Source organism: Cloeon dipterum, chromosome 2, assembly GCF_949628265.1.
Source record: "Cloeon dipterum chromosome 2, ieCloDipt1.1, whole genome shotgun sequence".
NCBI classification, from domain to species: domain Eukaryota; kingdom Metazoa; phylum Arthropoda; class Insecta; order Ephemeroptera; family Baetidae; genus Cloeon; species Cloeon dipterum.
This window is the reverse complement of record NC_088787.1, coordinates 1,614,703-1,636,229: the sequence shown is the minus strand read 5'-3', so window position 1 is coordinate 1,636,229 and position 21,527 is coordinate 1,614,703. Positions and strand designations below refer to the sequence as shown.

General features: G+C 38.4%; 2 protein-coding genes and 1 long non-coding RNA gene across 3 annotated transcripts; all 3 read right to left on the bottom strand.

The window, feature by feature from the left end:
- Nucleotides 1-1,561: 1,561 nt before the first annotated feature.
- LOC135938144 (uncharacterized) lies at nucleotides 1,562-2,234 on the bottom strand. Its single transcript, XR_010574606.1, has 3 exons — nucleotides 2,006-2,234; nucleotides 1,815-1,950; nucleotides 1,562-1,760 (listed from the first exon to the last, which is right to left on the bottom strand). It is a non-coding gene; the product is annotated as an uncharacterized LOC135938144 (long non-coding RNA).
- A 3,131-nt stretch (nucleotides 2,235-5,365) lies between these two features.
- LOC135935940 (serine/threonine-protein phosphatase 6 regulatory ankyrin repeat subunit B-like) lies at nucleotides 5,366-11,123 on the bottom strand. The gene is made up of 6 exons (XM_065478571.1): nucleotides 11,087-11,123; nucleotides 10,824-11,028; nucleotides 10,506-10,753; nucleotides 10,234-10,451; nucleotides 10,039-10,114; nucleotides 5,366-9,978 (listed from the first exon to the last, which is right to left on the bottom strand). The coding sequence occupies exons 1-6, from the start codon at nucleotides 11,121-11,123 to the stop codon at nucleotides 5,750-5,752; spliced, it is 5,013 nt and encodes a 1,670-aa protein (XP_065334643.1). The 3' UTR covers nucleotides 5,366-5,749.
- A 130-nt stretch (nucleotides 11,124-11,253) lies between these two features.
- LOC135935939 (uncharacterized) lies at nucleotides 11,254-21,297 on the bottom strand. Its single transcript, XM_065478570.1, has 15 exons — nucleotides 21,235-21,297; nucleotides 20,977-21,159; nucleotides 20,713-20,920; nucleotides 20,440-20,654; nucleotides 19,444-19,629; nucleotides 19,248-19,392; nucleotides 17,022-17,086; nucleotides 16,760-16,855; nucleotides 16,499-16,706; nucleotides 16,229-16,446; nucleotides 15,671-15,856; nucleotides 15,479-15,617; nucleotides 11,772-11,847; nucleotides 11,505-11,716; nucleotides 11,254-11,450 (listed from the first exon to the last, which is right to left on the bottom strand). Exons 1-15 carry the CDS (start codon nucleotides 21,295-21,297, stop codon nucleotides 11,254-11,256), a joined length of 2,397 nt encoding a protein of 798 aa, XP_065334642.1.
- Between the last annotated feature and the right edge of the window lie 230 nt (nucleotides 21,298-21,527).

Genomic DNA, 21,527 nt, shown 5'->3' with positions numbered 1-21,527 from the left:
ACGTCACAGTTTTTATTTTAACAACTGAAAACAAGTTTTGTTGGTTTTCCATTGAATTTTGAGCAAATTTGGAAAATTTCCCATTCCTTCAATGACGTCACTGTGACATCATTGTGATATCACTCACGTCACGATTTTTATTTTAACAACTGAAAACAAGTTTTGTTGGTTTTCCATTGAATTTTGAGCAAATTTGGAAAATTTCCCATTCCTTCAATGACGTCACTGTGACATCATTGTGATATCACTCACGTCACGATTTTTATTTTAACAACTGAAAACAAGTTTTGTTGGTTTTCCATTGAATTTTGAGCAAATTTGGAAAATTTCCTCATCCTTCCAATGACGTCACTGAGACATCACTGTGATATCACTCACGTCACGATTGCACTTCCGAAGAGACGAGGAATGAAAATGATGTCAAAATGACATACTCACGGTGACCATGGAAAAATATTAAAACGTTTGCAAACGTTTTAATATTTTTCCGTTGATATTCAAAAGATATAATATCTCTAAAATTTTCCAATTTTGGAAAAATTTAAAAAATTGAATAAAATCAAAATTTTTTGTTGGTCATATTGTCATACTTTTTTATATTTCATAGCATATGGGGCCTACAATTCAGGTGTGCAGGGTCACGATTCGATGTGATGTCCAAATGACGTCAAAGTGACGTCAAAGTGATATCAATATGATATCAATATGACATGCTCAGCGTGATGATTTTTTGAAATTCTAAGGATGCACGTGATATCAATGTGACATCAATGTGATGTCCCAAAAGAATTTGAAACAAAAAAATATGAAATCTTTGCTGATCATTAACATTTAAATTAATTAATTAATTTCATAATTTTTTTGTTTCAAATTCTTTTGGGACATCACATTGATGTCACATTGATATCACGTGCATCCTTAGAATTTCAAAAAATCATCACGCTGAGCATGTCATATTGATATCATATTGATATCACTTTGACGTCACTTTGACGTCACTTCGACGTCACTTTGACGTCACTTTGACATCACATCGAATCGTGACCCTGCACACCTGAATTGTAGGCCCCATTTGCTAATTTAAAAAAGTATGAAAAAATGACAAATTTTTTTTTAAATTTTTTGAATTTTTTCCAAAATTGGAAAATTTTAGAGATATTATATTGATTTCTTTGGTATATCAATGGAAAAATATTAAAACGTTTGGTCACCGTGGGTATGTCAATATGATATCATTTTGACATCATTTTCATTCCTCGTGTCTTCGGGAGTGCAATCGTGACGTGAGTGATATCACAGTGATGTCTCAGTGACGTCATTGAAGGGATGAGGAAATTTTCCAAATTTGCTCAAAATTCAATGGAAAACCAACAAAACTTGTTTTTAATTGTTCAAAATCAAAATTTAAAGCCTTTTGAAAATACAAAATTTTTCGTCATTTTCACGTCACTGACATCATTTTTCTTGCAGGGAAATCATATGATTTTTCAGCATTAAGCTGATATTCATTATGTCTTAAAACTCAACAGAATGCCTGTTAATCACGAAAACTCACTTTGAGAAGACGAAACTTCTGTCCTGAGAAAACATCTTTACTTCAGGAGTTTGTCCAGTTATCTCTTTGACTGCAACTTTGTGACTCTCATATTGAATAATTGCTAGGACATTAATGAGACTTTCGTCCTTCTCAATCGAATCTAACACCTGGCAAGTTAGGCGGGTGAAAGTTGTTCCTGATTGGTCTCGATTAGCCAGGGTTGCTGCGAAAATTAATGCAAATTAAAGAATACAAATTTAAATGACAAAAATCTTACTTTCAACTGTTGAGAAGAACACAACGGTGTTCCTCATCTCAGGGCTGTAGGTGATTCGGCAAGAGTTTTCGTTCTTGAACGGTATCTTTTTCTGGTTTTCGTTATGAACTGCGTCCATCAGTTCCCCTCTACATGGCTATAAATTAATTATTTAATTACAAACTCTTGATGATATTTAAGAGAGACCCTACACCAAAGTTTATAAGTTTAAGACAATCCTCGAAGCCAGTCAGCTTTTTCAGAGAATCGAAAATCTCCGTTATTGTGAAGGAAATAAATAAATCTATTGGATCTAGGCCTCCGTCACTTCTGCTGGCGCGCTGCTCTTCCACGCCCGCGCGATTATCGTTCTTGTAATGATCTGTGAAGATTATTCCATCTCTGTGGCCGTGAGAAAGAATGTAAAGCACAAATACGGATGGAACATCTGTAAAACCAACACAATGAAATAGAATTTATTGTAAAGTGATTCGTTTTACCTGAACACCCGAATAATTTTAATAGTTCTTCTTGATCGGAAAGCAATTTGAGCAACTTCCCTTTTTCCGGTGACAACTCATCGTGGAAGTTGCACTTCCGGTTCTCACTGTAGGTTCTTTCCAGATTCTTTACGTCCTCAGCATCTCCTTTTCGAAAAAGGTAGTTGTTTTTGACATGTTCAAAGTTGTAGTGGACGACGAGCACGCAAACACTGATAATTGGGGTTTTAATTCAATTATATTTGCTAATTTCCACGATGATTATACTTGTCTGCGTTTTGTATAGTTTGGTCTTTCGACACGAAATATCCTAAATTGGCTGGGCCCTCAGGCATCTTTTCTCCTGAAAAAAAAAATCGTTGAAAACCACTAATTACCTACAATGCTGTGCAAAAATGATTGCGAAGTAAAGTTTCGGACTGGATCTAACATTTTAACCGAATGTATTCAAGATAGAATGGCTTCAAGGAGGTGAGAATATTTGAGATGTAACCTTTTGGGGACTGGAAGGTTGTAGGAAATTTAATTTCCCTTTTCATAAGACATTAAATTTAAAGTGCAAACCTCAATGATCGAAATATGCACTATATAATTCAACGGATCGCATAAAAGTCTCGGATAAAGGACAACGCAGATCTTGAACTATGAGGCAACACTTTTTGGGTTGCCGTTATTCTTTTGTTTGATATTTGAAGTTCATACGAGGCTGCTGGTTTTCCCCCTTCCACATGGAATACCAGCCCGTTGGCTCGCATTGTTAAGGCACTCTCAGGAGTGTTAGAGCAATGGGAGATATTTGAGCAGTTCGGAGATCTAATACTGGCTACCCAATGTCAGAGATGGCAAAAAGTGGTTAGTTTAGTGACTCGAAATGCTGAAATTGATCGACGGGCTGCTTTGCACCTTTCCAGCATGCGTGATTTGGATTCACGGGACAAATGTCTAGCGTTTCAATGCAGTCCTCGGTGCGGAGTGCGGAGGCAAGTGGCCCTTGAGTGGGCTGGGTCCCTGTGCGGCCCGGTGCGCCCATGTTATCCGTTCGCGGTGTTATTGGGACCCGGGTTTCAGCATTCGTGCTAGTGCAGTACGCGCCCTTCCCGGTCCTCCGGTCCTCGGACAGGGATAAAACGAGCAAAAAAAATGGATTAAATTAAACCTTAAATCAGTGACACACGTTTTAACCGTGTTATCTGTATGGAAAAGCACTTACCTTGTCGGATTAAATCACTTTAGATACAGTTCATGAATAAAAGCAAAACATTCTATTGTGCATTATGTAAAACTTGACTTTATTAACGATTATTTTGGCACGAAAGTTTAACTAGAGAATCTCTAGGTTCAAGGAAGCGCGAAGGCGGAGGACAAGTCCATCCCTTCTCGACTTCTTTTCCTTACCGAGGGCCGGATTCACGAAACACGCAGATATGGCGTCTTGGTAGAGTACGGTGGGAAAGTAACAAATTGGCTTGGAGAATTTATCATGTAAATACCGTCAGCACAATATGAATATTTTTGTTGTTATTTCTTTGCGAACAGCTGATTAGCCCGGTAATTGGCGAATTGACCGTTAGATGGCACATCAGACTAAGGGAAATTTAGCAATTAAATATTTAGATAAAAAAATATTCTAAAACTTATTTTATTGAAATTTTGTCTTAAAAAGTTGGCAAGAGAGCTGAATAGGCGAAAATCAACTGCTGCAAAATTTGTTTGCAAAAACACTGGAAAAACTAGCCGCAAAAAACCTAATTATTCTCATGCCCAGCTCATCTAGCCTGGAAGGAGTTATTATTTAACATATCCGTCGATGAGTAGCGCGGCTGGTCGGCGCATCAGGAGATGAAAAGAGCAACCCAAAAAGTCTAAGTACCGTTATCAATGCCGCCTTGTTAATCATACTCTTATCGCATTAGTCATCAGACGGCAAACAATATTTCAATACGCAAGCTCTGTGACTAAATTTTAGCAGAAAAAAATCTGATTTGTTGCATGAAAAATATAGTATTACTGAGCACTCCAAAATAAAAACACCTATTTTAAGGTGGAAGAAGCTATATTTAAACAAATCCGCCGATCAGTCAGCGGATGAGGAAAGGAAAGAGCAACACACGCGCTCGAAAATCGCCTCAAGGCTTTTTAATCTTAATCAAATTCGCACTCTTATCGCAGCACAGTAGTCGGCATGCGTCAAAAATTATTTTGAGACGGCAGCCCTGTGCGGTTAAATTTTATAAGAAAATTTTGTGCAATGTTGCTTGAAAAATAAAATATGAATTATTAAGCTGTGTATTGTTTTAATAATTTTACGGAGCACTCCGCAAAAGTTACAATATATTAATGTTAAAGAAAACTGTCCCTATAAATGCGAATTTATTTTTAATTTCACCTTCAAGCTGTCAAAACGTTATCACAGATGTAATAAATTGCAGTTACCCTAAAACATTTGACTTACCTTATAGTTGATCTCACATCTAGCCAAAGAACGCGTGAAAATTTTCAGGGCAGTTTCCCTGACAATTTGGAGAGAGAGCAACTCGTCGGTTGCCGCGTGGACGTTCACACACGCGACTCGCGGCACCGGCTTCTCGTCGTGGTGTGCGTGCAAATCGGCCGGCTTGAGTGTCGCCTCTCGCGAGTTAGACTTTTTTGGCTGTGAGTCACCGCGGTTTCACTCTCTCCTTTCTATCAGTTCAACACTCGCCCGCACAGAGCCAATCTCGTCGAGATAAACAAGATTATTTTTGTTACGCACAGCAATTTTATTTTTTTCTTGTACGCGCGGCGTCTGGATATAAAATGCTTATAAAAATTAATTGTTTCCATTTTTAAATGATTTTAATTGTCTCTGGTGTAGAAAAAAAATGATATACTTGACCGTCCAAGGTAAGAAACGAAAGACTCGTTAAGCACGTATTACTGCACGTATGTTTCGCAGTTTCATCGTTGAAAAAACTGTAACCAATGCTCCAAAATGATTCATAATACATATACAAAAATGAACAAGCATCATCAAGATAATCATTTCTATTTTGGAATAAAAAAGCAATCATTTTACTAGCTATTTTAATTTTATTGTATGACGCCTCAAGCAGTACACCATTCTAATTATTTACATTCTAAAATTATTTTCCACAATTCAGAATAATTACTTCAACAACGCATTTCTTCGTGGTATATTTGCTACAGCAAGTGTAATCCTTAAGCTAAACAACCAGTTGATTTTCATATTCGTCACCGATTAACAAATTTTCCATATAAATGAAAGGTTCTTATATTCTACAAAAGTGGTTAAAATTTAAACATATAAAATGAATTCAAAATATTAAAATCAAGTATAATATATGATCCCGTTTACAAAAAAACGCTATGAAAACATTACCTAATCTGGTACTTACAAACTTAAGAGAGAATTTATCGCTAATTCTCTTCGTTGGTGACAATGCTTGACGCTTGAGTTTAATACATCTTTTTAAGTATTTGCATTGGACAAAACTGTTCTACGTAGTGCCGAGCCAGTTTCCCTTCATTGTCTTTTACATTGACATCCACATTTTTTGACAATAGAATTTTAACAATATTCCTAAGGTGATAGCTCCCCTTGCAAGCCAGAATCAGCGGGGTTTCGTTCAGAGCATTTCTCGCGTTCAAATCGATGACGTCTTGCTCCACAAGCCAAGTAACAAAGTATTCATTTATGTATCTTTCGTCTACTTTGATTGCCAGATGTAGAGAGGTATCTCCATTGTTCAAACGCTCTTTAACCAAATCCCCATTTAGCCCATGAATGTATAGAGCCATGTGATGGTTTGTTATCGCATGATGAAATGCGTTCTTGCCTTCGTTGTCTGTCAAAGCCAAATCGGCGCCTCTTTTGCACAACTCGTGCACCAAATCAAAGGCATATGGATCTCTCCATGGAATAAAGTGGTTATCCAAATTCACGGCGTAATGCAGGGCTGTTCTTCCATTTTTATCTCTCACATGTATATCAACTGCTTTTGCCAGCAAAATGTTAGCAAAAATCCAGTTCCTCACCTTGCAAGCCAGCAGAAGAGGTGTCTCGCCCTCGTTGTTTGTCTCATTCCAGTAATTTTCGCATAGTTCAACAATGAAGAGAATTGCGTTAGTTGTACCGAAATACCCGTAAAAACTAATTGCCAAATGGAGGGTTGTGTCTCCGTTTTTCAAACGCTGATTCAACAAGTCATTGTTCTTCTCGTGAAGAAATGAAAGTACCTCAAAGTTGTGCATCGCGTGGTGCAAAGCGTTCATTCCCTCGTTGTCTGTTAGAGTCAAATCCGCATCTTTCTCATACATCTTCTGCATTAAACCCAATTTTCCCCAATGTGCGGCGTAGTGCATTGCAGTTTTTCCTCTAGAGTCCGAGACATTGACCTCAACATTTCTGGTCAACAGCAATTCGGCGACATTCGAGAACAATTCTTTGCAAGCCACTAAGAAAGGTGTCTCGCCTAAATTATTTTTTGCGTTTAAATCAATGTCACCTTGCTGTAAAATCCACCCAACAACCTCTTTGTTGTATAGTGTCAAATGAAGAGTTGTATTTCCATCTTTTAAACGTTGGTTTACAAGATGTCCATTCTTCTCATTGATGAATCGAAACATTCTTTCGTTTTGGATGGCGTAGTGGATTGCATTCTTTCCTACCATGTCCGTTAGAGTTAAATCTGCGTTGTTTTCAAGCAACCATTTCACCAAATCAATATTTTCTGATTCAGCAGCAAGGTGCAGTGCTCTCCTTCCTTTTTTGTCACATCTGTTCACTCTCTCGATCTCTTTCAGTGAGGATCCAGAAGAACACTCGCCAAAATCTTGATTTTCGGCTTCGGTGGCCTCGGCTGCGCAGGCTAGAACCTTCTTCACAAATTGCAAATGTCCGCTTTTAGCAGCATAATGCAACGCAGTCGATCCTTCTTCGTCAACCACATCCAAATCTCCACCCAATTCTTTCCAAGTTTGCAGAGCATCCAAATCATCATTTACAGCGGCAAAATGCAGGCACGTTCGCCCCCGTTTGTTTTTTACTTCCAGGTCGATATCTTTTGTCATCAAATAGTCAACGCATTCCTTTCCTTCGTTAAATGCAATACGCAACGCAGTGTGGCCATTGTTGTCCTCTGATCTTGCATCAACTCCAATTTCTTCGACCAGAAAACGCACTTTCTCAACCGAGTGGCATTTGCTGAATTTCAGAAGAATGTGCAGCCCTGTTTCACCACTTTTGGTTTTCTCCTTGGCCAGTTGACTGTCATTGCTGTGCAACAAGCGAATAATTTTTTCTTTATGGTCGTCACTGTTACATTTGCAAGCAAAATGAAAAGCATTCCATCCATTTGTGTCAACGGATCGGATATTTGCTTCAGCATCAATCAATTCTTGGACGCGTTCAAGATATCCATGTTCCGCAGCGCAGTGAAGAGCAGTTTTTCCTTTTTCATCTGTCATATTCATGTCACTCTTCTGCAGAATTAAGAAATGGTCCGAGCATATCTCTTTATAAAAACACCAATTATCATCACTTGGTTGTAAAGTTTCGACGTCCACCCCTTCTTCGTCAATTAGCCATTGACACAATTCCAAACATCCACGTCTAGCCGAAAATTGTAAAGGACTCTCATCATGGTCATTTTCCTCATATTTCAAGCTTGGACTCTTTTCTAATAATAATTTAGCGACCTCTATGTGCCCTTCTTGAATAGCAGAATGGAAAGCATTCAATTTTGTCTTCACTTCTTTGATTTCGAAAGTTTCTTTGTTGCGTTGCAGTCCGCTGATGGTTTCCTCCAACAAGTATTTGACCACATGTACGTGATTTTCTTTGACAGCCAATATGAGCGGGTCAAAAACGTTATCTCTACAATCTACGGCCAATTTTGCGCCATGCTTGAGCAAAACTTCAACGCATTGCAAAGATCCATAGCTGACAGCACAATGCAGGGCGTTTCCTTCCATATCATGTATGATATCGATGTCGATACCACTTTGCAGCAGTAGATCAAGGATTTCGCAGCAATTTTTTCTTGCCGCCACCACACCAGCGTCTATAAAAAATCTTCTAGAGTGTATCATCTCAGGCAATCTTGGATACTTCGTCTTCAGCTTCTCAAAGAAGAGTGTAGCGTTGAATTCTGCTACTGGTTCCAACAGGTAAGGTAAAACAATTAGCAATTCATCATCACTGTTGATCAAGTCCGTTTCGAGCAGCATGATTGCAATTTCTTCCTCACCACAGATTGCTTTGGAAAAAAGAGTCTTATTCTTTTCAGCAGAAATGCAATTTTTCCCTTGGGTTTTACAAAAGGCAATCATAGGATAGATCATTTTGAAGATATTAATACAACGACCAGAAACAATCGACTCCAAAAAACTATCTGGATTCAACTTCATGACTTTAAGAAAGGATGCTTTGTGCTCTTCAATCTTTTTCTCGTCATTTACAATTGTGGAATAGAACAGATCGACAAACTTTGTGCACCCCGAAAACGATTGCTCGAAAAATAGATTTGCACCATCTTCAGTGCTGGTTTGGGATTCACAATCGCCAATATCCTCGATTTCAATTAGGAAATGCTGGGCTGCAAGAAATTCGGCGAAAGTCTGATGAATGAAAAAAACATTGTTGTGATGAAACGTGGCAATGCCATAGTAGTTGATTTTTTCAAGGTCTTTTCCATTTTCACCATTAAGTTCAACTCTTCTGATTTTGCAACTTGCTATCTGTCGAAGACTGTCCAAAGCAACCTTTAATTTCCCGGGAAATGTGTTTTCATTGTTTTTGTCAAATCCCTCCTTGACCAGAGAATCTTCTACTTTCTGTCGCACAACCTGGTCGTAGATTTGGTACAAGTTTCCTTCGACCTCGTACTTAGCAACCAGAGAAAGGTGCAGAGGATTTTGTAAGATGTCCTCTGATTTAAAGTTCTTGATAAATAGTTCACATTCTTCTCGACTCTTGCCCGTCTCCAGCTTCAACAACTCAACTTGCTGCCCTACATTCAAGGTATCCATCTCTACCAAAACAGCTTTTGGTGTCCACTTTTGGATTGTTTTTGCTTCTTGTGGTCTCGTTCCAACCCAAACGAACACCTGCTTCTTTTCTAGAGCTTCGATTACTTTCAGCACTTTTTGTTGGTTTTCTGGACGAATTTCATCGAACCCATCCAAAATCACAGCACATTTATCATTTTCTATGCTTTTTTTGATATCCTCCTGCGAATTGTGAGTGACTGTTGCGAGAAATTTTATCTCAGTCGCGTTCCTGAGATCTCTGTTGAACAAAACTCTCTGGAGGGCAACGCGTAGAATTTTCAATTCTGGATTCAGTTTTCCGAGCTGAAAAGCTATTTCCCTGAGGATGGTCGTTTTTCCTGTTCCTGCGACTGAACTCAAAAGCCAGACTTGTTTTTTTCTTGCTGATTCCTTCACCAAGCTGTCGAAGCTGACGCGCTCTTGTCGAGATTGTTTAGTCTTTGTCACTAAAAAGTTAAGTTTAACAAAAGACCTGGGCCAGTCGGGAAAATTGAGAAGATACTGCAGCGTCGAGTTAAGCATATCCCTATTTACGATTGAGTCGGAAATGAGCAGAGTTGCGAGCACTTCCTGAAGACTTCTCTCCTTTTTCAACTCTTGCCCCTTGAAGATTTCGATCAGCTTTTGAAGTTCTTCTGTATAAATTCAAGTTTGATTTTAATTATTCACAATTTATGAGAAGATCAATTATCTACCTTTGTTGTGTAGAACTAGGACTAACCAGCCACTGTGGTTCGTTGCTATTATTTTGGGCTGCTGTGTTGATCCGATCTTTAAAACAAAGACGGTGTGAGTTTCTTACTTTGATATGATCAATCATTGTAATTTTAATTGGTTTACACAGTTTAAAAATATTTCGTAGTTATTAACTAAACACCAATCACACTTACTGCGTCAAATGAGCTCGTTTCCTGATTCACAAGGAATAATATTTTCGGTTTTCCAATCCACTGGTCATTTTTTGGCCCGATGAACTCGAACAGTATTTCAGATACTGTAGTGTCTCTACCGTCCACTTCTACGCAAACCTCATTCGTGTCCTTGTTTTCACTCACAAAACCAAAAAATATGAGGAATATGCAGCCAATGTCGGGGTCAATCCTCGAGGCTGAAATATGAATTGCATAATTTCCAGCATTTCAATTGAAATGAGTTGTAACACCTTCATTTATGGACGTCCATGGCTTTCCTCTCAGCATCCTTTCGTTGGTCTCAAAGTTTAAGTTTTGGTACAACGCTCGTTTAATTTCTTGGAACTGCGCATTATTAGGCTTTGCGGAAATTAGAAACGCAAGACGGTGACGCAAGTTTTCCCCTGAGCTTGACTTCCACGAGTAAAACTCGCGTTTCCTTTTATTTTTTATGCTCATTGCTTCAATTGTCGATGAAGATGAGTCATTGGTAGAAATTCTGAAACATTTAATTCGCCATATATTTTTATTCAAAATTAGGCAATGCCTGTTCAATCACGAAAACTCACTTTGAGAATACAAAACTTCTGTCCTGAGAAAACATCTTTACTTCGGGAGTTTGTCCACTTTTCTCTTTGACTGCAACTTTGTGGCTCTCGTATTGAATAGTTGTCAGCACATTTATTAGACTCTCGTCCTTCTCAAGCGAATTTAAGACCTGGCACGTAAGCAAGGCGAATGTTGTTCCTTTCTGGTCTCTTTTTGCCTTGGTCACTGGGAAATATTTTGCACTTAAGCTAGAGAATCAAATTTTTATTGACATAAGTCTTACTTTCAACCGTTGAGAAAAACACAACCGTGTTTTTCATCATAGGGCTGTAGGTAATTCGGCAGGAATTTTCGTTCTTGAAATTTTCGTCTTTGGCGAAAAAAATTGAGTCTATCTGTTCCCCTCTACATGGCTAGAAGTAAATATTTTTAATATGAGTCTTGGTGATCTTAATAGAGACTTACACCAAAGTTTATTAATTTGAGACAATCCTCGAAACCAGTCAGCATTTTCAGAGACTCGAATATCTCCGTTGTTGTGAAGCAAATGAAGTCTTTTGGGTCATCGTTCTGGGAGTGATCAGTGAAGATTTTTCCATCTATGTCACCGTGAGAAAGAATGTAAAGCACAAACACTGATGGAACATCTGTATAAAATCATTAAGATAAAATATAATTTATTGAAAAGTGATTCGTTTTACCTGAACTGCCGAATAATTGTAATAACTCTTTTTGATCGGAAAGCAATTTGAGCAACTTCCCTTTTTCCGGCGACAAAATACTGCGGAATTTGCAGTTCCGGGTCACTCTGAAGGTTTTTTCCAGATTCTCTACGTCCTGGGCATCACCTTCCCGAATCCAGGATTCGTCCTTAGTATTTTCAAAGTTGTAGTGAACGACGAGCACGCAAACACTGAGAATTGGGGTTGTTAATTAATTATGTTGGTTAATTTCCACGATGTTTATACTTGTCAGCGTTTATTCTAGTTTGGTCTTTCGACACGAAATATCCTAAATTGGCTGCCTCCCCAGCCATTTCCTTCCCTGAAATAGTAAAAGATCAGTAAAAACCTGCTAATTACATCCAAGGTCGTGGAAAAATGATCCGTTTCCAGTTCCGGACGATGGGTTCAAAATATTATCAAATAATCTATATATGATTGCATCGGGCCCTTTTGTGGTAAACGTTTTAAGTTTTAATTTCTTCTTTTACGTGCCAAACAATCAACTTAACGTGCTAAAAGTTATATTTACCGAGCAAGAACACCTATACACTGTATTTAAAATGGATTTTTTGATCACTTTTATCCGTGTCACTATTATAGTTTGCTCGCCGTAACCGGTGCTGGCCGCCACATTACACAATAACATTTATATTAAATACCTTAGACCTTACCTTATTTGGTTAAGTCCTGAATTCCTTAATGCAACGGACCAGGAGCAGAACATGCACAAAATAATTCGACGGACTAAGTTATCGGAAAAAATCGTCCCGAACGCGAGATTACAGGACTTTCCTGTGATTCCTGAGAGCGCGACTCGTTGTTTAATTGATCTTTAACTAACAATCAGTCGCGTAGCTTTTAGTGCACATAAAGCTGAACGTGGAAATAGTAGGGCATCAGCTCTGATATCACTGTCACCACTCCTTAAGGCGAGGGAAGAGCTACACGTGTACGAAAATTCTATAAGAATCGCGCTCTTATCGCATTAGTCATCAGACGGCAAGCAATATTTCAATACGCGAGCTCTGTTAGCTAAATTTAAGTAGAAAAAAATCTTCCATGTTGCATAAGAAATAAATTCTTTTGAGCACTCCCCAATGCAACACCAAATTTACGTGTAACAACGCCAATTTAAAGTAAATTATATAAAGAAAGTGATGTGGACAGGCAGTTTTCCTTATGCCATGTTAAATGCACCTCAAAACGCTCTCGCCGGGCAAAATTTATTTCATTGGTACCAATGGGAAGCCGAAAATTTTTAATTTAACGGAACCAAAAGCAAAAGAATTAAAAGATTGTGAATTTCATTTTCTGTCTAGCGAGAGGATCCGGCAAATCGACGCGGGTGAGCGCGAGATTTGTTGCTGGCCTTTACACTTCAATGTAAAGTGGAGGAAGTTATATTTAACAAATGCACCGATCAGACGCGCGGCTGGTCTGCGGATGGGGAGAGAAAAGAGCGACACGCGCACGAAAATCGCCTCAAGGTCGCTCGGTTAATCTTAATCAAACTCGCGCTCTTATCGCAGCACGGCAGTCAGCAGGCGTCAAAAATTATTTTGATACCGCAGTCCTGTGTGCAATACTGCTTGAAAAATAAACATGAATTCCGATAATTCAGTGTTTTCTGTTTATTTTACTGAGCACTCCGCAAAGAGTCCAATTCGTTAATTTCAAAGAAAGCAGTCAATATCAATTTTAGTTACTTTTGCCTTGATGCTCTCAAACCGTTAGCAAGAATACAAGAAATTTTTGAGTTGGGAGCAAATAATAACCCTTAAATCATTTGACTTGCCGAATAGTTGATCTCACATTCAGTCAGAGAACTCCGGAAAATTTTCAGGGCAGCTGCTCTCGAAATTTGGAGAGGGACGCGCAGCTGGCCGCGCGGACGTGAAAACTCGCGACTCGCGGCACCGGCTTCTCGTCGTGGTGTGCGTGCGGAGCGGCTGCCTGGCGTTTCGCCTCTCGCAGGAAGTGAGTCACCACGGTTTCGCTCTCCTTCTCTCCGATAGTTCCTCACTTGCCCGCACCGAGGCGGCAGCAGCCAATCTCGTCGAGTTAAACAAAGATGATTTTTGTTACGCGCCGCACTTTGATTTTCTTGCTTGTGCGCGGCAACTGTGCATTAAATTCTTATCAAAATTAATTGTTTCCATTTTTAAATGATAAATGGACTTGTGCAGAAAAAATAATACATCTGACCGTCCAAGCTGAGAAATAGAAATTGAAAAAATTAAAATTAATGCCACAAAATGATTTTTTATTGAATCACGATACGTATATAATATTCATAAATGGACACTGTCAAAACGATATGCCGCATCTAAACAAAAATCAAAGTTTCAATGTAACCTCTTATCCGCGTGCTGCGTGATACATTTCTTAATTGTGTAGCTCAGCGAGTGTTTGTTGCCCCCTCTGTGCGGGCCAGTGACGAGAGCGAAACCGCGGTGACTCACTTTCTGCTATCTCGCGGGAGGCGGATCGCCAACCTGTCGCTCCGCACGTGGAGCATCGCCACCTGATGTGCAGCAATTTTCTGGTTCAAACCCTTTTGTAAATATGCAATATCTTTACAACCTTCTTCAAAAATGATTGGAATATATTTCTTTATTTTTCATTTCGATGTGTTTTGATTTATGCCAGTTTCGGTTTGATAAACTTAATCGTACTATATAATTATATTATGTTTAGTTAAAATGTTATATGTGTAGGTGCACAGCCATTTAGAATAATCGTAGATATTAGAAATGTAACATGCTTCCATATATATGTTCTTGTATTACCTCTAATTTCCGAAAATATCGACGGAATTGTTTATTGCGCACACATTAATATATACGCGTACACTTAGGATAATTATAATATAGATTTTAGAAATTAACAATATCAACCCTTTTTTAGTGTTTGCACTTAATGAACTTATAATAATTTTTTTTGCAAAATCATGAATATGTTTTTTTTCATTCCTCATCTTTACCTGCAGCGTAAACAGAAGGACAACGATTAAGAAGTGAACTGAATATTTCGCCAGTCCTAGATTCAGCATTTTTCATTATTGAACATTTTTAAATGTATAATAACTTGGCGTTTCCTGATTTTCTGGGCTTGCGGCCTCTAGCGTAGCTCTCAACGTTGAAAAATTATGATAGGCTTTGGGACTTATCAATTATTTTTGAGAAACCTTAGTTCCACTGAGATCTGGCCGTTGATGGAATTTTGATAGAAAAAGAATGAATATGAAACATGAAGATACGATTGATCGTGAGGGGAAGCCGCCACAAAAAAACAACCCCAACATCGAACACTCGGCAAGATCAAGACGCCGCACCAGTTCTGCAAGCTGTAAAAATGGTAGCCGAACCATTAAAAATTTTACATCAAAAGCATCATTATTTAATAATATTTATAGCATCTATATTGACTTTTGGCGAGCTCATACTTCATACAAAAATAGCTAAAGACGTCAGATAATTATTCAAGATAAAAATGGACGGTCCAAAAAATCTTGTAAGGTTAAGCACATCGCATTTTGCCTCGCACCTACAAAAAATCCAACTGAAGAAAGAAACTGCGGTTTAAGTAAAGAACTTACAAGTCACAAGCTAATTGTTAGCAGGGTTTGTGACTCTGCCTCCGAAAACGTGGGTGCCTCCAAAGTTGAGGTAAAAGACGAACGGATGGTCGCATTTCACGATTGGCGACTGCCATGTACTCCTTCAGACCAATCCTTTTTAGGGCACAAAATGTTAAAAATATATTGGTAAGTACATGCATAATTACAATATTTTAGCCTATATAGTGACAATAACCACATTTAAATTAGATTTGAAATGCATGGTGTGTCAGATTGAATGTTTTAAAGCGAGTTTTTGAAACTTTTGCAAATATGGTACTAACTCAGCCAAAGAATGACATTTAAACGAGAAACATTTACTGAAATTTACCTGTTGCAGCAGATGCCTCAGTGCCCTCCTCGCTGACCTCAATAAACGCCTTCTGCACAACTTTAGAAACTTTCAGATTCCCAGCTGTGCTGATTCCGGTCAAGTTCACGTTGTCAGAGAAAAAGTGGCTCAGACCCATCTAAAAAAACCCATTTTAAGACAAACACGACAGAATAAGGAATAATGACAAACCTTGGCCAAATGGTCTACAAGATCCAAAGACGTCTCGATCTTAAACTTGGGCAGGTGAACCTCCACATTCAGGGGGGAAGCAGATTGCAGGAGTTCGCCGAGGTCTGCAGTGGCCAATTTTTCCTCCAACACTTTCAGGCCATCCTTCTTATTTGGTAAAATTATTGCCATGCTCATTTTACTGCCCTAAAAATTTAAACAAATGTTAACTAGAATATTGGCAATTCTTACAATATGGGAAATCAAACATTCCTCTTTAGTCTGGTCGCCCATATTATGCTCAGTTTGCAAGTTTGCCTCTTTACTCTTTATTTATTTGTTAGATGACACCCAAATTCGAAACAGAAGGCCAATGCCACAACAAACGAAAGAAACATGATTGGTAGAAAGGAGAAAAGTTTATAATGAGCTGCAGGTTTTTTTTATTTTAGAGCGTCAATGTGGTAAAACTTATGGTATATTGTTAACGGAGTTTGTTAATACGCGCATAGAGCAAAAAGGCCGCTAGCTTTGATGCTTTACTGCAGTGTGTAAACACAAAACCTTTTGCATTTTTACCTGATAGGGCATGATCAATAGTTGGGCGTCCAGCTCATCCAGTTTCTTGTAGGGAAATAAGTACGTCTCCTTGTACATGATTGGAACTTGGACGCTGGTATTTTCGTCAGTGAAGAAGGGCTGGATATGAGTTGAGTGTTTTTTGAATGGATCCAGCCACGAGCCCTTGAAGTAGATGGCGTTGACCAGAACCAAACAAGTCTGGGCGTCAAAGAAATCTAAATGTCGATTTGATATTTCTTTTTAATGTATATATTAAAGTGTACCCACCGGATTGGACGAGGCTTGTGATCTTATCCTTGGTCTGCTTGGAGACCCAGTTGTTGATCTTGTCCGCAGTTGAGGGGTCAGTAAACACGACATTCTCGGCTTCAACCTGGAAGTACTTCTTGATATCCAATGAGTACTCTTCTAAAATGGGGAAGTCCTGCGTGACATTGATCTTGTTGGCAATCGACAGCTCCACATATTCCGCTCTCTTAAGTTGTGAATAAGTTAATCTTGATCCTGAATTACCCTAGAAATTTGTACCTTCAGCTGTTTTACCACTTCCGACAGCCCCTCCAAAGCGTGCGTCATGTTCTCAGGGAGGTGCAGTACCCTGGCGATTTCCTGGATGGAATCTCCCTTTGCGCCAGCGTGAGCCATCGCCATGCAGGCCAATCAGACAGCTCATGGGCGAGGAAACAAAGTTTCCAGACTCGGCTTCAGCCACCACCTGAAGATTGCATTATTATGCAAGGAAAAATCTAAAATGGGGGAAAAATAAAACTAAAAAATCAGGATTTCTTACCTTGTAGAATTCTCTGCTGAATTCCGAGTTTCCCTTAACTACAGCGTCAAACGGAGTATCCATATCTGCAGGAGCAATCAACAGAAGAAAACTGTAATATTATAAGCAACTGGAGATGATTCATTGTTAGATATAAACGAAGGTGGGACTCAGAAGATAAAAGATAAAGATCACTAAATGAGAGGAAAAGATTAGAGGTTTCTCTCCATAAGTTTTGCAATCACTTGAATTTGACTTTTCTCATTCTATTTTAATTGATTGGCTCTTGTGAAACATGTCAAATTTACGGTGTGTTCTGGTGCCGTTTTTATCTAATTGGCTCCGTAGAATTTTTGCTGGTGCAGCACATTATTTGGGGAGGGGCCGAGGACATTATCTCAGCCACGTATTTCAGGTAGCAGCTGGCAGCTGAGTATTTTATAGCAAGTGGCTTGCGTGAGTGAGAAAATTAAAAAATTGTGAGCCCAGTGCAGCGGCACGAAAGGAAATTATGAATATCATGTTATATTTGCTACATGAGCATCAGTTAATTGAGTCTAATTCACAACGACAATGTTATACAACAATTTTTGATCAATGAAGACCTATATTAGTACGAACTGCTGAGTAAACAATAAAAATCACTAATTATTCTTCCAATTTAGTGCTCTGAGGTTTTAAATGGTTTATATTTCATGTATTTGTAATGGATTCACAAATTTACCTTTAAAGACTCATAATTAAGAGAAAAGTGCTCTTTTAGACTACATATTAACTATTAACTCATAGTTTGTGTTTTTAAATTTTAACGCAACGAGAAGGCAATTGATTGAAAAGCCAGACATTTATCCCTAAAGCCGCTGGAAAAGTGCAAAAACCAGCGAGTTATCTTCCAGCCCGTTGAGCTATATCTCTTACATTATGGGCAGCAAGTATCAGAACCCCAAACTGCTCAAATATTTATTTCCATTGCTTTGACTTTTTCCTGAGAATGCCTCAACAATGCGAGTCAGCGGGCTGTTTAATATATGTTTATAAACGTATTTCATTAAAAAGCCCAATGCAGGAACCAAAAATTTGTAAGACATAAGTTGAGATAAAAATTAAACTCACCTAACGTTGCAGTTTGGCTGACTTAAACCTTCGTACTTTCAGGAGTTATAAAAAGCCTATTTAGTTCTGAATCAAGTTTCAAAGACGGACTAAACTATAACTTCTAATAAATTGTTGATATATACCAAAGTGCCTATACTGGGCCACCCCTCTTTTTCTAGAGAGATAGGATTTATATGTTTACTAAAAATAAATTAGAGTCTAACGTCTGTACTGTCTTTAAAGACCAATTAACGGAACAACAAACGCACAAATACAAAAATTGTATATAATTTTCTGCGAAGTGCAATGTGCGAAAGGCGAAAATGGTTTTATTATTATTTTAATTCGGCTTTGTCTATAATCGTCGACCACGACCCCTTATCACTTCGCTTCGACCTGGCATACCCTTATGACTGATTTCAGGGTACACACCAACCTGAGATCATATAATTCAGTGTGGTTTAATTCTGTAGACTTAATCAATAAAAAATTAATAAAAAATTAATCAATAAAAAGATAATACAGTAATTAAAATAACTTTATTCACTTTTGGCGAAGTCATACATCAGACAAAAATATTTAAAGATGTCATCATCGTCAGGTATTTATTCGAGATGAATGGACTGCCTGAAAAATCATGTAAGATTGAGCACTTTTGCACCTAAAAAATATCTGATTGAATAGTTAAATAAACTAGTTTTATTCAGACACTTACAAGTCACAAGTTAATTGTTTGCAGGATTTGTGACTCTGCCTCTGAAAATATGGGTGTATTTGAAATTGATGTAGAAGACAAACGGATGGTCGCATTTCACAATTGGCGGATTCTTCTTCCGAATGTCACACGACATCAGGCTCAAACCTTTTTTAAAGCACAAAATAATTCTACAGTAAATCTATATTTTAAAAGCAAAATTATGTGTATTCAATAAAAATCAGCACATTGAAATTAGATGGGAGAAACAAGGCAAAGCAAAGTAAAATTTACGGAAATTAGTTTTCAAGGCATAAAACATCGGGTTAAAAAATGAGGCAATGTTGATTTAAAAAATTAAATTTAAGCAGGAAAATGTGAAATGATTGAAAATGAACACAAGCTCGGCCTAAAAATTATGCTATGTAAATATTAAAAAAATATTAGCTGAAATTTACCTCCTGCTGTGACAGCAGCAGCCTCAGTGCCCTCCTCGCTGACCTCAATAAACGCCTTCTGCACAACTTGAGAAACTTTCAGATTCCCAGCTGTGCTGATTCCGGTCAAGTTCACGGTGTCAGAGAAAATGTGGCTCAGACCCATCTAAAAAAAATAAATAAAACTAACACGACCAAACTTGCGGGAAGGACAAACCTTGGACAAATTGTCGACAAGATCCAAAGACGTCTCGATCTTAAACTTGGGCAGGTGAACCTCCACATTCAGGGGGGAAGCAGATTGCAGGAGTTCGTCGAGGTCTGCAGTGGCCAATTTTTCCTCCAGCTCTTTCAGACCGTCCTTCTTATTTGGTAAAATGATTGCCATGCTCGTTTCATAGCCCTAAATTAAACATATCATTTACTAAAACATTGACTAATCTTAGCAAAACAAGAAATCAAACATTCCTCTTCAGTCTGGTCACCAATATTTTGATTGATCAATTAGCAATTTTGTCACTTAACATTTAATTGTTAGAAAACTGTCAATTTGTTTGGTGACACTCAAATTAAAAGCAGACAGCCCCAATCACAACAAACGAAAAAATGGGATTTAGAGCGATATTGCAACATCCGCAGTGGCCTGTAAATTCAACCAACATTAATGCCAGTGGGTGCCAGATTCGTGCGATGCGCAAATATGACGTCCAGTGGAGTATAGCGCGAAAAAACGATCACGTGAAAATGAGCGAAAAGAATTATGTTTTGGTCAATATTGTGACATAATTTGCATTACTTGCACTTATTGTGTCTTTTGGATCGTAAAAACAAACTTTTTTTGACACTCGTACGGCAATCCAAAGAAAGCTTTTTGTTTCCCACATTCAGACGCCATCTTGCATCTGCGCAGTGCGAACCAATTTTATCGCAAATCTGGCCCCCAATAATGCATGACCTAAATTTAATACAATTTTCTTTCAGATTCTGTTGTGGAACGAGTGTTTGTGCTATCAAAATGTTTGTCTTTACACAATAATAATTTTTTAAAGAGCGGGAGTTTCACAAGCTGACAAAACAAACCAATATTTTGTGTATGTATACATAAATGAATGTATCGTGTCAACGCAATTGTAAATACCCATATATAGTAAAAAAGCTCAGTTTCGATGCTGTAATGACGTGTAAACACAAAATCGTGATAATTTACTTATACCTCATAGTGCATGATCAATAGTTGGGCGTCCAGCTCATCCAGTTTCCTGTAGTTAAAGTAAGTTGACTGGTACATGGTTGGAACTTGGACGCTGGTATTTTCGTCGGTGAAGAAGGGCAGGTTGCGAGTACTGTCTTTCTTGAAAGGTTTCAGCCACGGGCCCTTGAAGTAGATGGCGTTGACCAGAACCAAGTGAGTCTGGTCGTCAAAAAAATCTAAAGAAGTAGATAAATCTTGTTTAAACATTTTAATTATTATTTTGAATTATCTGACTGGGATCAACGAGGTTTGTGATCTTATTATTGGTCTCCTTGGAGACCCATTCATTCATCTTGTCAGCAGTTGAGGGATCGGTGAACACGACGTTCTCCGCTTCAACTTTGAAGAACTTTTTTAGAGCCTTGGAGTACTCTGCCAAAATGGGGAAGTTTTGCTTGACGTAGATCTTGTTGGCAATCCACAGCTCCACTTTTTTCGCTCTCTTTTTTAGTCACGAATGAGTTAATTTTGAACCTGAATTGCACTCAAATATCATACCCTGAGCTGTGTTAACACTTCAGACAGCCCCTTCAAAGCGTGCGTCATGTTCTCAGGGAGGTGCAGTGCCCTGGCGATTTCCTGGATGGAATCTCCCTTTGCGCCAGCGTGAGCCATCGCCAGGGCAATCAGACAGCTCATGGGCGAGGAAACAAAGTTTCCAGACTCGGCTTCAGCCACCACCTGAAGATTGCATTATTAAACAAGGAAAAATCTAAACTGGTGGAAAAATAAAACTAAAAAATCAGGATTTCTTACCGTGTAGAATTCTCTGCTGAATTCCAAGTTTCCCTTAACTACAGCGTCAAACGGAGTATCCATATCTCTCAGGAGCAATCAACAAAAGAACACTGTGAATGGAGATGTTTCGTTGATAGATATTGCTACGGAATAGATATTAGATCCCCGAACTGCTCAAATATCTCCCAATTGCTCTGAAACTCCTTAAAATGCCTTAAATAAGCGAGCAACTTTCTCGAGCTAGCAGGAGATATGAAATGACTCGAATACGACTCTGCTAGCTCTTATATCAAGTTCCAAGAACGTACTGA